Source organism: Nerophis lumbriciformis, linkage group LG20 (genome assembly GCF_033978685.3).
Source record: "Nerophis lumbriciformis linkage group LG20, RoL_Nlum_v2.1, whole genome shotgun sequence".
Classification (NCBI taxonomy): domain Eukaryota; kingdom Metazoa; phylum Chordata; class Actinopteri; order Syngnathiformes; family Syngnathidae; genus Nerophis; species Nerophis lumbriciformis.
The window spans coordinates 29884787-29903103 of NC_084567.2; the positions used below are offsets into that span (position 1 = coordinate 29884787).

The following is an 18317-nucleotide window of genomic DNA, read 5'->3' on the forward strand; positions in this document are numbered from 1 at the left end:
AAAATGTGTGGTGCATTATGAAGCCTAAAATACCACAACGGAGACCCCGGAGTGTTGAACAACTTAAGCTGTACATCAAGCAAGAATGGGAAAAAATTCCACCTGAAAAGCTTCAAAAATTGGTCTCCTCAGTTCCCAAACGTTTACTGAGTGTTGTTAAAAGGAAAGGCCATGTAGCACAGTTGTAAAAAATGCCCCATTGCCAACTTTTTTGCAATGTGTTGCTGCCATTAAATTCTAAGTGAATGAATATTTACTAAAAAAAAAATCTAGTTTCTCAGTTCGAACATTAAATATCTTGTCTTTGCAGTCGATTCAATCCAATATAAGTTGAAAATTATTTGCAAATAATTGTATTCTGTTTTTTTTTTACGATTTACACAACGTGCCAACTTCACTGGTTTTGCGTTTTGTTGTAAAATGACTTTTTAATCATAGTTCTGAAAATGTATTCTTGTAAAATGATGCTATGTGAATAGAGTGCAATTAATATCCAACACAAACCTCAATGCAACAGTCTGACACATCACCCTGTAACGATCGGGAAGTGGTGCTCGCAGTGTGACACCAAAAGTATATTTAGTTACAAAAGTGCAGCAAGGGAGTGCACAAGACACACATTTTATTTAGAGGAAAATAAACACACTCTCTAGGCAGAGAATCACTCACTATGAAGAGTTTACAGAAAAAAAGTATACTGATCTATAAATAGGAGCCTGATTAGCAATTAGGTGTGTCCAGGTTGCCAATCAGGTTAGGGGGCCAGCGCTCAGACTGAAAAAGTAGTGGAGGCAAACAAGAAGTGGAAACCAATATAAGAGGGCTGGACAAGAGGATACAGAAACTAAGGAAACAATAGACAAACATCCAAGACAGTCATTAAGGATAATGACACTTTTCATATAATTAATAAAATATTATAATTGAACATCCATAGCTAATTGCTAGTGGACGTTTTGATGTTCCATTCAGAGTTTTTTGTTAGGATAGAATTAGATACAAACCCCGTTTCCATATGAGTTGGGAAATTGTGTTAGATGTAAATATAAGCGGAAGACAACGATTTGCAAATCCTTTTCAAGCCATATTCAATTGAATGCACTACAAAGACAAGATATTTGATGTTCAAACTCATAAACTTTTTTTTTTTTTTGCAAATAATAATGAACTTTGAATTTCATGGCTGCAACACGTGCCAAAGTAGTTGGGAAAAGGCATGTTCACCACTGTGTTACATGGCCTTTCCTTTTAACAACACTCAATAAACGTTTGGGAACTGAGGAGACACATTTTTTAAGCTTCTCAGGTGGAATTCTTTCCCATTCTTGCTTGTCCGGGCGTCTCCGTTGTGGTATTTTAGGCTTCATAATGCGCCACACATTTTCAATGGGAGACAGGTCTGGACTACAGGCAGGCCAGTCTAGTACCCGCACTCTTTTACTATGAAGCCACGTTGATGTAACACGTGGCTTGGCATTGTCTTGCTGAAATAAGCAGGGGCGTCCATGGTAACGTTGCTTGGATGGCAACATATGTTGCTCCAAAACCTGTATGTACCTTTCAGCATTAATGGTTCCTTCACAGATGTGTAAGTTACCCATGTCTTGGGCACTAATACACCCCCATACCATCACAGATGCTGGCTTTTCAACCTTGCGCCTATAACAATCCGGATGGTTCTTTTCCTCTTTGGTCCGGAGGACACGACGTCCACAATTTCCAAAAACAATTTGAAATGTGAACTCGTCAGATCACAGAACACTTTTCCGCTTTGTATGAGTCCATCTTAGATGAGCTCAGGCCCAGCGAAGCCGACGGCGTTTCTTGGTGTTGTTGATAAACGGTTTTCGCCTTGCATAGGAGAGTTTTAACTTGCACTTACAGATGTAGCGACCAACTGTAGTTACTGACAGTGGGTTTCTGAAGTGTTCCTGAGCCCATGTGGTGATATCCTTTACACACTGATGTCGCTTGTTGATGCAGTACAGCCTGAGGGATCGAAAGTCACAGGCTTAGCTGCTTACGTGCAGTGATTTCTCCAGATTCTCTGAACCCTTTGATGATATTACGGACCGTAGATGGTGAAATCCCTAAATTCCTTGCAATAGCTGCTTGAGAAAGGTTTTTCTTAAACTGTTCCACAATTTGCTCACGCATTTGTTGACAAAGTGGTGACCCTCGCCCCATCCTTGTTTGTGAATAACTGAGCATTTCATGGAATCTACTTTTATACCCAATCATGGCACCCACCTGTTCCCAATTTGCATGTTCACCTGTGGGATGTTCCAAATAAGTGTTTGATGAGCATTCCTCAACTTTATCAGTATTTATTGCCACCTTTCCCAACTTCTTTGTCACGTGTTGCTGGCATCAAATTCTAAAGTTAATGATTATTTGCAAAAAAAAAACAAAGTTTATGAGTTTGACCATCAAATATGTTGTCTTTGTAGCATATTCAACTGAATATGGGTTGAAAATGATTTGCAAATCATTGCATTCCGTTTATATTTACATCTAACACAATTTCCCAACTCATATGGAAACGGGGTTTATAGAAAGTAAAGTATATAGTTCACAAAAAATAAGGTAAAAAAAAAAACAAGAGGGAAACATTAAAGAAAGCAAAGGACATTAAAAAAAGCACAGAGCTGATGTGAACAGCTGCCATTTCAAGATGTATAATTTCTACATGCGGCTACAAAAGTAAAATGCAACGAAAAATCAAACAATGAGCACTAATTAATACATATTGTGCACATGTGATTGCACCATACATAGACAAACAACAACTCTGCTGGGGGGGTGCAGCATGGCCAAAGACAGGAACAGCAACCAAGAGAGCCGATATAATAATGACAAACTTAAAGGGGAACTGCACTTTTTGGGGAATTTTGCCTATAGAGTGGGATAACACAGAGAGACAAAAACAACAACAACAATAGAACAATATCAGCAAATATGACATGTACAAATATGATGTAAAAGTGATAGCAAAGAAGCAGTTAGCGAAAATAAAAAATAATACAGAAATGACAATGAGCATTATTACACTACAAATATATAATACAATACAAATACCAATAGAAATAGCGCTATTGATAATGAACAATACCAGTAATGTTCCTCTATTATCAACAAAATAGTTGTTCAAATGCAACAATACATATATGTAATGATAACTACAGATAAAAAAGGAATACCGAAAAATGGAGAGGAAGAAAGAGAAGCAACCTCTATTAACCTTGTAGATTGTTATAGTAATAATAGGTTAAGCTTTGTCAGTGTGCCATGTGTTATACCTAGTTTACCCTAGGGCAACATCGTTAATTTATGTTTGATGAAACGTGATTATGTGAATGAGTGTATGTATGTATATGTACTTGTATATGTACAGTATGTGTATATGTATGTTTGTACCGTGAATGTGATTGTGGATGTAGGAACTTTGAGTATGTAGGTATGTACTGTGTTTGTGTATGTATGTGGGAGCGTAGGTACCTATGTATGTATGTATGTATGTATGTATGAATAACGGTGTTATTCATACATACATTCATAGGGTTTTATATATAAGATGTAAGTATATATATAAGTATATATATATATATATATATATATATATATATATATATATATATATATATATGTAGTAACGGGCACATTTATAACATCATTAAATATTTATATATGTTGATCATTTTATGCAAGCGCGGCGCATTACCGTAATTAAAAAAAACACATCACAACTTTTGCTTTGTTTTCTTTATCACTGATTGTTACTCACTGCAGACTTTATGAGAGCCAACAAACATAATAAAACGTCACTTGCTGTACAATGTCTGCTGTCATTAGGATGCCAACTGCTAAAATGGTTATATATTCCCATTTAGATGACTCATAATCCTCACAAAGTAACGTGGCGGGGCGGGACCAAGCGTCTTTTTGTGTTGTTCTCACCATTTTCAAGTCCTAAATGGCTGTCAAAGTGTGCCAACTTGTTGAAATACCTACTCAGACTTCTTCTTCTGTCTAGGTGATTTATGATCTACAATAAACTTACAGGGAGCAGGGAAGCGAGGAAGCAGCAGAACACTCGATGATGTAAACATAGGTACACACGGTGGTGATCAAGGCGCCGCGATATATAGTTTGTCTGCGTTAGCACTTATAATAACAATATCACTAATAAAATTGGTTAAAATTCAACTTACGAAATGTAAAAAAGAAGTATTGTTGGCGCTTTTTGGATGTTTTTTTATTGGGTTTTATGGGTGAAATAGAGGACCTCCCATGTTTTATTTACACTTATTCAATATTTAGAATGCATAAAAAAAAAAATCCATTCGTTGTCATGTCTTTCATAATGATTGTGAATGATAGGCAAAATTCCAAAAAAAAGTGCAAGTCCTTTTAAAAGAAGAATGTCGAATCGTTGTTAGTGTTCTCTTGATCCTTCACCTTTTATCAGAGGAAGAGGCTCAGCACCGCCGGCTTCTGATAATCCTGCGGTTAGAGCCGACCGATCATGGGAGATGGTTGTCATGGAGATATGTCACGTGCTGACAAGCATTTTCAAGCCGTTATTCCAAATTATTAGTTAATGGTGGATTTATTTTTATGCTTGTGAATGGTTGTTGTAGAGGGACATGCACCTTTTAAAACACGCAGACAATCCAGAAGACATCCCAGAAGGAGTCTTCAGGGTCTATCCATACAGCAACCACCACACAATCTTATTTAGCAGTCACTTTATCAATGTGAATCACAATTTATGTAGTTTTCTAATCGTGTCAAATTGCTTGCATTATCACCAATAATAGTTAATATTGGGATAGCATATTATCATATTATTATTTGCAATGAAGGCAGAGGAAATGAATCACAACAACTGCAATTTCAGCACATGAGATTATTAATTTATTTAATGTATCCATTTTCTACCACTTATTCCCTTTGGGGTTGCGGGGGGCGCTGGAGCCTATCTCAGCTACAATCGGGCGGAAGGCGGGGTACACCCTGGACAAGTCGCCACCTCATCGCAGTTATTTAATTTATATAGGTTATAAAAAATACTGCTTTTAAATGATCATCCAAATTAGATATGTCCGATAATATCGGACTGCCGATATTATCGGCCGATAAATGCTTTAAAATGTAATATCGGAAATTATCGGTATCGGTTTCAAAAAGTAAAATTTATGACTTTTTAAAACGCCGCTGTACAAAGTGGTACACGGACGTAGGGAGAAGTACAGAGCGCCAATAAACCTTAAAGGCACTGCCTTTGCGTGCCGGCCCAATCACATAATATCTACGGCTTTTCACACACACAAGTGAATGCAAGGCATACTTGGTCAACAGCCATACAGGTCACACAAGTATCATGTTTAGCCTTGTCCTCCGGTGATAATATTACGTGTAGGAAAAGCAGTTTATTTGCTGCAATGGAGGTGACGATTAGTCATTTTGTGTATGAACGTACACAGTTAGCTGCTAGCCGCTTCCGTCAACTCGGGGACCCAAAAATAAATAAGTATCAGCCAGAGAGAATCTGCGTTTGTGATTGGCATTTAAAATCATTAATCGGCATAGGACGATAACGTTTTTTTCACAGAATTGTTCAGAACTGATAGGCGCATACCTAATTTTTGATTACCCTATTTTCCGGACTATAAGGCGCACTTAAAATTAGACATGTCCGATAATATCGGCCGATAAATGCGTTAAAATGTAATATCGAAAATTATCGGTATCATTTTTTTTATTATCAGTATCGTTTTTTTTGGGTTTTTTTATTTTTATTTTCTTTTTTTTTTTATTAAATCAACATCAAAAACAAAAGATACACTTACAATTAGTGCACCAACCCAAGCCCCCCCCCCAATTTACACTCATTCACACTCATTCACACAAAAGGGTTGTTTCTTTCTGTTATTAATATTCTGGTTCCTACATTATATATCAATATATATCAATACAGTCTGCAAGGGATACAGTCCTAAGCACACATGATTGTGCGTGCTGCTGGTCCACTAATAGTACTAACCTATAACAGTTAATTTTACTAATTTTCATTAATTACTAGTTTCTATGTAACTGTTTTTATATTGTTTTACTTTCTTTTTTATTCAAGAAAATGTTTTTAATTTATTTATCTTATTTTATTTTATTTATTTTTTTAAAGTACCTTATCTTCACCATACCTGGTTGTCCAAATTAAGCATAATAATGTGTTAATTCCACGACTGTATGTATCGGTTGATATCGGTATCGGTTGATATCGGAATCGGTAATTAAATAGTTGGACAATATCGGAATATTGGATATCGGCAAAAAGCCATTATCAAACATCCCTACTTAAAATCATTTTTTTCCCCCTCAAAACTCTACAGTGCGCCTTATAACCCGGTGCGCCTATTGTACGGAATAATTCTGGTTTTGCTTACCAACCTCGAATCAATTTTATTTGGTACATGGTGTAATGATAAGTGTGACCAGTAGATGGCAGTCAAACATAAGAGATACGTGTAGACTGCAATATGATGGCAATTTGATTGATTGATTGAGACTTTTATTAGTAGATTGCACAGTACAGTACATATTCCGTACAATTGACCACTAAATGGTAACACCCGAGTAAGTTTTTCAACTTGTTTAAGTCGGGGTCCACGTTAATCAATTCATAGTACAAATATATACTATCAGCATAATACAGTCATCACACAAGTTAATCCTCAGAGTATATACATTGAATTATTTACATTATTTACAATCTGACTATGACTCAAGTAAACAACACCAACATGTTACATGTTCCATTGAAAATATAGAACATTACACACGGCGCTCAAAAATCTATCAAAATGTTTTAGTACGACTTTGGTAAGCTATGAAGCCGCACCGCTTGATGGATTATACTGTGCTTCAACATACAAGTATTATTATGGTGTGTGTATAAGGTAAGACATATTATCTGGCGTTTTGTTTCGCAATATTATGCAAAAGCAACTTTTCTTACCTTCTGGTACCTGCTGATCTGTATTTGGGATCTGCATACGTCCTGAAAAATTGCGCGCGTCCGCCTTTGTAGTCCGTGACGACACCGTAGTCGATAAGCTTCTTCTTTTTCTCTATCTTTTTGTTATGGGACATTCATCCTCCGCTGTTGCCATTTCCAATATAAAGTAGTGTAAAGTTCTTACTTACCGTATTTTTCGGAGTATAAGTCGCTCCGAAGTATAAGTCACACCGGCCGAAAATGTATAATAAAGAAGGAAAAAAACATATATAAGTCGCACTGGAGTATAAGTCACATTTTTTGGGGAAATGTATTTGATAAAACCCAACACCAAGAATAGACATTTGAAAGGCAATTTAAAATAAATAAAAGAATAGTGAACAACAGGCTGAATAAGTGTACGTTATATGAGGCATAAATAACCAACTGAGAACGTGCCTGGTATGTTAACGTAACATATTATGGTAAGAGTCATTCAAATAACTATAACATATAGAACATGCTATACGTTTACCAAACAATCTGTCACTCCTAATCGCTAAATCCCATGAAATCTTATACGTCTAGTCTCTTACGTGAATGAGCTAAATAATATTACTTGATATTTTACGGTAATGTGTTAATAATTTCACACATAAGTCGCTCCTGAGTATAAGTCGCACCCCCGGCCAAACTATGAAAAAAACTGCAACTTATAGTCCGAAAAATACGGTAAATCTGTCAGTAAACTCGCCATGAAAGCGCTAAAACATATCGGTGTAGTGAGTTTACATTATTTACCCAAGGAACTTTAGTCATTAGAGAGTTCCGGTCGGTCGGTTTTTCCACGGGACACATTTCCGGTGTTGTTGTTTCCGGATGAGGAGAGGCTGCTCCGTTATTGATTTAAGTAAAGTCTGAATGTCATTAAAGGGGAACATTATCACCAGACCTATGTAAGCGTCAATATATACCTTGATGTTGCAGAAAAAAGACAATATATTTTTTTAACCGATTTCCGAACTCTAAATGGGTGAATTTTGGCGAATTAAACGTCTTTCTATTATTCGCTCTCGGAACGATGACGTCACATCGGGAAGCAATCGGGAAGCAATCCGCCATTTTCTCACTTTCGTCGGTGTGTTGTCGGAGGGTGTAACAACACGAACAGGGACGGATTCAAGTTGCACCAGTGGCCCAAAGATGCGAAAGTGGCAAGAAATTGGACGAAATTTGTTCAAAATACGAGGGTGTGGGGAAAGCCGACGAAAATGGTCAGTCGTTTGTTCCGCACACTTTACCGACGAAAGCTATGCTACGACAGAGATGGCAAGAATGTGTGGATATCCTGCGACACTCAAAGCAGATGCATTTACAACGATAAAGTCAAAGAAATCTGCCGCCAGACCCCCATTGAATCTGCCGGAGTGTGTGAGCTATTCAGGGACAAAGGACCTCGGTAGCACGGCAAGCAATGGCGGCAGTTTGTTCCCGCAGACGAGCGAGCTAAACCCCCTGGATGTCTTGGCTCACACCGTCCCTTATGCCACCGAAGATGATCAAGAGAAGAATATCTACCCTAGCTTCCCTGGCCTGCTGACATCAACTCCAAAACTGGACAGATCAGCTTTCAGGAAAAGAGAGCGGATGAGGGTATGTCTACAGAATATATTAATTGATGAAAACGTTATTCATTACTCGCGGTTTTACGTAAATTATTATACATAAACTGTGTTTACCAATAATTTAGCTTAAAAACATTTATTTTTTTCAATCATTCGAGTACATTCGGGTAGTCTTGTGTAATGCAGTATTTTGTGTCTATTTAGGTATGGTTAACCTGAGTGCTGAAATCGTGGAAAAATATATGTTCTTAGCGCGCCTGAAATGGGCTGTCTGCACTCTCAAAGTGCATGTTGTTGCCAAATGTATTTCATATGCTGTAAACCTAGTTCATAGTTGTTAGTTTCCTTTAATGCCAAACAAACACATACCAATCGTTGGTTAGAAGGCGATCGCCAAATTCGTCCTCGCTTTCTCCCGTGTCGCTGGCTGTCGTGTCGTTTTCGTCTGTTTCGCTTGCATACGGTTCAAACCGATATGGCTCAATAGCTTCAGTTTCTTCTTCAATTTCGTTTTCGCTACCAGCCTCCACACTACAACCATCCGTTTCAATACATGCGTAATCTGCTGAATCGCTTAAGCCGCTGAAATCCGAGTCTGAATCCGAGCTAATGTCGCTATATCTTGCTGTTCTTACCGCCATGTTTGTTTGTATTGTCATCACTGTGTGACGTCACAGGAAAGTTAGCTCCATCTTTTGACACTTCTTCCACACCCGTCCTTGCACGCTACACCGCTACAACAAAGATGACGGGGAAAAGACGCTGTCGAAGGTGAGCCACGTAAATAAGACCGCCCACAAAACGGCGCATCCGGAAGCGACTGTCAGAAAGCGGCTTGAAGATGATCTGTAAAACATAATCTATGCAACATTTTGACCAAAGAACCACCATTACATGTTATGTAGACCACAAGGAAGTGTTTTACATTTAGAAAAAAATTATAATAATATGACTCCTTTAATGCGCCCTATAATCCAGTGCACCTTATATATGAAAACAAATCAAAAATAGACCATTCATCGGCAGTGCGCCTTATAATCCGGTGCACCCTATGGTCCGGAAAATACGGTAGTTACACGATTAAATGAATGATGATACGAATGTAGCAGCTTAATTGTGTGATAGATTGCATTAATGGTCGTGTGTGTGTGTGTGTGTGTGTGTGTGTGATGTCTCACAGTGTTGTTCTTTACACTTAAAGCAAATGTGGGCGGGTGTAAGATGTCGGGCGCACAAGAAACATGGAAGGGAGCCAGGTGTTGATACTTAAAACCGCCAATGTGGTGTCGGTGACTCACGTTCTTGCTTCATCTGAGTTGATGCCTGGAAATGTACTCTATTGACTCGTGTGTGTGTGTGTGTGTGTGTGTGTGTGTGTGTGTGTGTGTGTGTGTGTGTGTGTGTGTGTGTGTGTGTGTGTGTGTGTGTGTGTGTGTGTGTGTGTGTGTGTGTGTGTGTGTGTGTGTGTGTGAGCATATGAAAACAGACATCTCTTCAGACACACATTACATAATATGCATGCATTATATCGTTGATAAAAAAAAAACAATCTCAAAGATGTTCCACTGTAGGCGGATTTGTGTTCATGAGGGGAAAAATAAAAAATATGTTGCGCGATTGTTGTGTGATGGTGAAAGTAGCTTTGGGGGTTTGTTCATTCCCATGCAAACATTCCCATACACCAAGGGTCGGCAACCCGCGGCTCCGGAGCCGCATGCGGCTCTTTGACCACTCTGATGCGGCTCAGCTGCATACTTGCCAACCCTCCCGATTTTCCCGGGAGACTTACGGATTTCGGTGCCTCTCCCAGGGCAAATATTCTCAGATTTTCACCCTAACAATAAAAATATGGGTGTGCCGTAATGAAACAGCATTTAACGCCCTCTACAAGTTTTATATGAATGGCGCTTGACAGCGTCATACTTGCCAACCCTCCCGATTTTTCCGGGAGACTCCCGAATTACAGGGCAACTATTCTCTCGAACGTCTGCTGATTTTCACCCAAACAATAATAATAAGGGCGTGCCGTGATGGCACAGCATTTAACGCCTTCTACAACCTGTTCAAACAGCGTGCCGGCCCACATTGTATGAGGCTTCTGCTTGCACACGTAAGTGACAGCAAGGCATACTTGATCAACAGCCACACAGGTTACACTGACGGTGGCCGTATAAACAACTTTAACACTCTTACTAATGTGCGCCACACTGTGAAACCACACCAAACAAGAATGACAAACACATTTCGGGAGAACATCCGCACCGTAACACAACATAAACACAACAGAACAAATACCCAGAATCCCATGCAGCCCTAACTCTTCCAGGCTACATTATACACATTTGTATGCACGTACAACACTTAAGACCTTCAGTATATCAGTATGTGGAATTAAATTATGGAATGGATTAAGCAAAGCAATCAAACAATGTACTAATATGATCCACTTCAAGAAACTCTTCAAACTTAAAGTGTTTACAAAGTACAAAGAAGAAGAACCATGATAAACATTATGAATTTATTTAACTCATCCATTCTTTCACTCACAAAATAATCTTACTTATCTCAACATATGACATGTAACTTACGTCACCAATTATTATTTATTTACTTATTTTTATTGTGATTACTTATGGAGTATATTGTGAATAAATTGAGAACAGGAAGTGAACAAAAGTTTTAGCAACTGTTATGTAAAAGAAAAGGGGTAGGATTAAATAAGCTCTGCTTCTTCCTACTCTTTTTCGAACATGTTGAAAAGAGAAACTGGAGATTGTAATGTATCATGTTGTATGCTTGCATGTTCGAAATAAACTCAAACTCAAACTCAACACCCCCACTACCACCAAATCCCGTCCCCCCAACCCTGCTTCCCCACACATCAACCTCCCACCCCCCCCTTCCGTGTGTATAATGTAGCCCAGAAGAGTTATGGCTGCATGGGATTCAGGGTATTTGTTCTGTTGTGTTTATGTTGTGTTACGGTGTTCTCCCGAAATGTGTTTGTCATTCTTGTTTGGTGTGGGTGCACAGTGTGGCGCATATTAGTAAGAGTGTTAAAGTTGTTTTATACGGCCACCGTCAGTGTGACCTGTGTGGCTGTTAATCAAGTATGCCTTGCTGTCACTTACGTGTGCAAGCAGAAGCCTCATACAACGTGTGACTGGGCTGGCACGCTGTTTGAATAGGTTGTAGAAGGCGTTAAATGCTGTGCCATCACGGCACGCCCTTATTATTGTTGCTAGGGTGAAAATCAACAGACGTTCGAGAGAATAGTTTCCCTGTAATTCGGGAGTCTCCCGGAAAAAATCGGGAGGGTTGGCAAGTATGACGCAGTCAAGCGCCATTCATATAAAACTTGCGGGCCGCACTAACATTAAATTGTCATATGAAGGTGCGGGCCGCGTGTCTGAGACCCCTGGTTTATATATCGCACAAAGTAAAAAATAAACTTTGTATGCAGTGTTATTTCATTTTAAATTTCAAAAGAGTTTTGTGGCTCCCATTGTTTTCTTTAATTTGTGAAACTGGTCAAAATGGCTCTTTGAGTGGTAAAGGTTGCCGACCCCTGCCATACACGAATCACAAGCTTGCGTTTCTTTCATTCATTTTGGAGGCTTAGTTAGTTATGGAATAAATATATACAAGTATTTGGCCACCCATCCAAATGATGAGAATCAGGTGTCCTAATCACTTGGCCCGGTGTATAAAATCAAGCACTTAGGCATGGAGACTGTTTCTACAAACATTTGTGGAAAAAATGGGCCGCTCTCAGTGATTTCCAGCGTGGAACTGTCATAGGATGCCACCTGTGCAACAAATGCAGTCGTGTAATTTCCTCGCTCCTAAATATTCCAAAGTCAACTTTATTATAAGAAAAGTGAATTGTTTGGGAACAACAGCAACTCAGCCACCAAGTGGTAGGCCACGTAAACTGACAGAGAGGGGTCGGCGGATGCTGAAGCGCATAGTGCAAAGACTTTCTGCAGTTGCTACAGAGCTCCAAACTTCATGTGACCTTCCAATTAGCCCACGTACAGTACACAGAGAGCTTCATGGAATGGGTTTCCATGGCCGAGCAGCTGCATCTAAGCCATACATCACCAAGTACAATGCAAAGCGTTGGATATAGTGGTGTAAAGCACCTCGCCACTGGACTCTAGAGCAGTGGAGACGCCTTCTCTGGAGTGATGAATCACGCTTTTCCATCTGGCAATCATGGACGAGTCTGGGTTAGGAGGTTGCCAGGAGAACGCTACATTTCGGACTATGTCCTGGGCATGACGTTATAGTGCACCCGGCAGTGGAGGCTCCTCTATGGGGTCTTGGGGCACTAGGAGGTTAACCCCTTTACTACTGTTACCCCAGGTGGCCCTTGACAAAGGCCTAGTACCTGACTGTCCCCTAGCCAGGGATACGGTGAAGACCTCAACGGCGGAAGACGGTAGATTTTAAGAACTACCACAACGGCTGCAATGGCGGAAGAAGGCTGCAGCAGAAAAGGGTCCCCAGTCGTCTTGGACTCCATGCCACTGGACCCTGACCCGATTCTGTCAAGGATCGTGTGGTGACTGTCTGTGCACCAGTCTCCCCACGTTAAACTAAGTCACGCACAGGCATCCTCCATAAAGGGATACACCCCTACCAGGAGGATCGTCATACTCGTTCGAGTGACCGCCGATGATGATGACATTTCGGACTGCATTGTGCCGAGGATGAAATTTGGTGGAGGAGGAATTATGGTCGGGGGTTGTTTTTCAGGAGTTGGGCCTGGCCCCTTAGTTCCAGTGAAAGGAACTTTAAATGCTCCAGGATACCAAAACATTTTGGACAATTCCATGGGATGGCACTTGCAAGTTCATATGTGAGTAAAGGCAGGTGGCTAAATACTTTTGGCAATATAGTGTATTTCCAAGGTGGGATGCTTGCACAACATAGCTCTTGAAAGTTGAATGTAGTTTTTGCAGTGTTTCCCACTGAAGGAAGGGCCGTGGCCAGAGGTGTGGTGGGGGCATGGCTGGGGTGGTGCCAAATTACATAATTGTATAATTTGCATAATTGGCTGTAACAAATATTCATATTAAAGCTAAAAAAAAAAACATATACACACATTTATAGGATAGGATAGGTCTTTATTGTCATTGCACAAGTACAACAAAACTTTCATGTGTTATTAGTTTTTATTATCCATCCATCCATCCATCCATTTTCTACCGCTTGTCCCTTTCGGGGTCGCGGGGGGGTTATTAATATCAACATATGTATTTGTTGTATTTGTATTTGTATTGTTAAATGATATTGTTTTGCTGTATTTTTTAATTGTTGCTGCTTATTTTATCACGACAATGTAACCCAAGCTGCACTTTGTACACCTGTGATTTATATACGTTTAGTATGTTGTTATACAAACCCCAAAACCAGTGAAGTTGGCACCTTGTGTAAATCGTACATAAAAACAGAATACAATGATTTGCAAATCCTTTTCAACTTATGTTCAATTGAATAGACTGCAAAGACAAGATACTTAACGTTCGAACTGGAAAACGTAGTTATTTTTTGCAAATATTAGCTCATTTTGGAATTTGATGCATGCAACATTTTTCATTATCTGGTGTTTTGTTTCGCAATATTATGCAAAAGCAACATTTCTTACCTTCTGGTACCTGCTGATCTGTATTTAAGATCTGCATAAGTCCTGAAAAATTGCGTGAGTCCGCCTTTGGCGACACCGTAGTCGATAAGCTTCTTCTTTTTCTCTATCTTCTTGTTATGGGACATTCATCCTCCGCTGTTGCCATTTCTAATATCAAGTAGTGTAAAGTTCTTACTTATATCTGTCAGTAAATTCGCCATGAAAGCGCTAAAACATACCGGTGTAGTGAGTTTACATTATTCACCCAAGGAACTTAGTTATAAGAGAGTTCCGGTGGGACGTTTTTTTACGGGACACATTTTCGGCCTTGTTGTTGTTTCCGGATGAGGAGATGCTGCGCCATTATTGATTTAATTAAAGTCTGAATGTCATTAAAACAGTTAGCTCCATCTTTTGAGACTTCTCCCACTCCCGTCCTTGCATGCTACACCATTTTTTTAACGTAATTTTTGATATACATGTTACAGGTTATATATATGTTATTATTGAATGTATCAAATGTGATGACTATTTAATGGACCTTGGTTTTTTTGCCATCCATTTGCCTTTTTAAAGCATTACATGGATTAAATTCTTTAAAGATGTCAATAAACTTCTCAATCAATCAATCAATCAATCAATCAAATCGCTACAACAAAGATGACGGGGAGAAGACACTGCCGAAGGTGAGCCACGTAAATAAGACCCCCCACAAAACGCCGCATCCTGAAGCAACTGTCAGAAAGCGGCTTGAAGATAATCTTTAAAAAAACATAATCTATGCAACATTTTGACCAAAGAACCACCATTACATGTTATGTAGACCACAAGATAGTGTTTTACATTTAGAATTTTTTAAATATATATTACTCCAGAGGTGTCAACCCTTGTGTGGTGTTCGGGTCTGTGGGACCCGTTTTCATTTTTTATTAAAAGAAAAATGATACAATTAATTAATTTTTCAAACTGAGACTCACTGACTTTGGCTCATTTTCTGTGAAGAACATATATCAGAATACTTATTTAATGACCACACACCATACACCCCCCTACACATTTCTATTACATATAAGATGTCCGGGTCCACTGGACCTGGGGTTAATAGAAGTGTGGAAATTGATGTTCTGTGTACCACACACACACACACACACACACACACACACACACACACATACACACACACACACACACAGCAGTCCTAGACAGGAGGAGGACAGAGTGTAGGTACACAGAACATCAGAGGGTCAAATGTGCGAGAAAATGAGAGCAGACAGTGTTGACAAACAACGTTGCAACCTTGTGTGGGAACCGCAGGTGCAGATACACAAAAGAAGAATCCCTGTAGGATGCAGAAACTGGCAGAGAAATTTTCCGTGCAACGTTCATATTGTTGTTACTCAGCCAGCGTTTGTGGGTCTGATGGACCCGTTGCATTTTGTGGCTTTTAACGCCTCACAATCACACACTTTTATGTTAAAATACTGAACAGATGTTTATTGGGATAAGGTAAACATCTGTTCAGTATTTTAACATAAAAGTCACAAAATGCTACGGGTCCATCAGACCATACTTGCCAACCTTGAGACCTCCGATGTCGGGAGGTGGGGGGTGGGGGGCGTGGTCGGGGTTGGGGCGGGGCGTGGTTGGGGCAGGGGGCGTGGTTAAGAGGGGAGGAGTATATTTACAGCTAGAATTCACCAACTCGAGTATTTCATATATATATATGTATGAAATACTTGACTTTCATTGAATTCTAGCTATATATATATTTATTTATTTTATTATATATATATAAATAAAAGAAATACTTGAATCAGTGTTCATTTATTTACACATATACACACACATAACACTCCTCTACTCATTGTTGGACTTGAAAGTACAATGCAATACAATTCCGGGGCAATGGCACCTATCAAATACACAGTAATGAAAACACAGTTGTTCTACTAACTGTACTGTGTGTTATGAGAGTAGAGTATGTGTGTGTGTGGCCCTTTAACAGGTGACAGCATGTGAGGTGAGTGACGTCAGTGAGTGTGTGGGCGAGAGAAGAGAGGGAGCGGTAGCTGAGTGCGGGAGGGACTAGTTGGTTTTGTGTTGGATTGGACTCAGGTCCGCATGGAGCTGGAGGGGCCGTGGCCTCCAGCTCCGGCTGAATTCCGGGAGTTTTTCGGGAGAAAATTTCTTCCGGGAGGTTTTCGGGAGAGGCGCTGAATTTCGGGAGTCTCCCGGAAAATCCGGGAGGGTTGGCAAGTATGCATCAGACCCACAAACGCTGGCTGAGTAACAACAATATGAACGTTACACGAGGGTTATTGTGCCCTATAATCCGGTGCGCCTTATATACGAAAAAAGATCGAAAAAAGACCATTCATCTGTAGTGCGCCTTATAATCCGGTGCACCCTATAGTCCGGAAAATACGGTACTTCTGCCTCAGTTTTGGTGGCTCCTGTCAGTCACGTTTGGTGTAATCCGTTCCCGTCTCATTTCCCGCAGAGAGGGCAGCACCAGCATCTTGAACAACCTGCTGTCCAGGATGGAGCAGTATGCCAACAACCTGGAGAACCTGGTGGAGGAGCGAACACAAGCCTACCTGGAGGAAAAAAGAAAAGCTGAAAATCTCCTCTATCAAATTTTACCGCAGTAAGAAGATATGAAAACACTTTTTCTTGTCCTTCACTGCCAAGGCTGCATTTACAATGAAGAACTTTATGTCCAATTCGGGGTTTAATAGCACTGTAAAAACACAACCCTTATGTCCACTAGCAATAACCATTACCATAGTGTCACAGTCATTTAATTAAGTGATAGAATGAATAAATGCATCAATACAAATACATGTATGCACCAGACTGCAATACAATCATTTCAAATCATCAATGATAATATTTGTTGCTCTCTTAAAGTTACTTTTAAAATACAGTCCATTGATGAGCTGAACAACTGGATTAAGACCGTTGTTCAATTTACTGACAGATTTACCATACCATACCATACCAACTTTATTTATAAAGCCCTTTAAAAACAAGCACGGTTGAAGAACAAAGGGCTGTACACCACAAAGAAATAGAGGCAAAGGACAGACTAAAAAATAACATTTAAAACCGAAATAAAATAGACATTGAAAAAGCTAATACAAATTACCCTAAGAACAATTTGTTAGATAAAAAGATAGAAGATAAAAAACAATTAAAAAAAAGTTTAAAGTCTCAGATTTGATGAAGTTAATCATGTGTTCGTTGGCTACACTTTGTTTTTTTTTGGAATAAAAATCAACAGTAACGTTTTGGCTGCAAATTAATTAATTTATAATATCAGAACGTAAATTTTATTTGTATTAAAATATTTGTGTAGCTTTGTTTGAATTAACTTTAAAAAAAAGACCCCAATATTTGGACACAAATGCAATTTTAATGTCAAAATCTCATACAGAAACATTTTTTAAATGTGTTATAGCAGTAATTCTCAAGCTTTTTTCACCAATGCCACCTCAGAAAACAATTGGCTCTCTAAGTACCAACATAATGGCCGACATTAAAATACAGTAGCATAGTTGGCCTAAGTATTCATTAAAAACAAGGCAGAGGTTTTATTAAACAAGTACCGTATTTTTCGGACTATAAGTCGCAGTTTTTTTCATAGTTTGGCCGGGCTCCAGTGCGACTTATATATGTTTTTTTCCTTTTTATTATGCATTTTTGGCAGGTGCGACTTATACTCCGGTGCGACTTATACTCCGAAAAATACGGTATATATTTAATGTTTTTGGTCCCTGTAACATTACACACAGTTTGAACAGTAACACTGTGTTTGAATATAGGAAAATAAACTTTAATTAAGTGATTCTTTGGTGCACCACTAGATCAGGGGTCGGCAAGCCAAAATGTTGAAAGAGCCATATTGGACCAAAAATTAAAAATTAAAAATCTGTCTGGAGCCGCAAAAAATGTAAAAACTTTATATAAGTGTTATAATGAAGGCAACACATGATGTAAGTGTCTATATTAGCCTACTATCAAAATGACTATGTGTCGCAGGGTGACGCAAATCTTCGTTGAC

The 18317-nt window shown here is 39.2% G+C and overlaps 1 protein-coding gene across 2 annotated transcripts in view; it reads left to right on the forward strand.

Moving 5' to 3' along the window:
- Window positions 1–18317, forward strand: part of npr2 (natriuretic peptide receptor 2) — a 233698-nt gene that overhangs the window by 177390 nt on the left and 37991 nt on the right. For both annotated transcript variants that reach the window (XM_061980767.2, XM_061980768.2), the window contains exon 16: window positions 16755–16901. In XM_061980767.2, the coding sequence (XP_061836751.2) occupies window positions 16755–16901 (147 nt within the window). The remainder of the gene's footprint in view (window positions 1–16754; window positions 16902–18317) is intronic.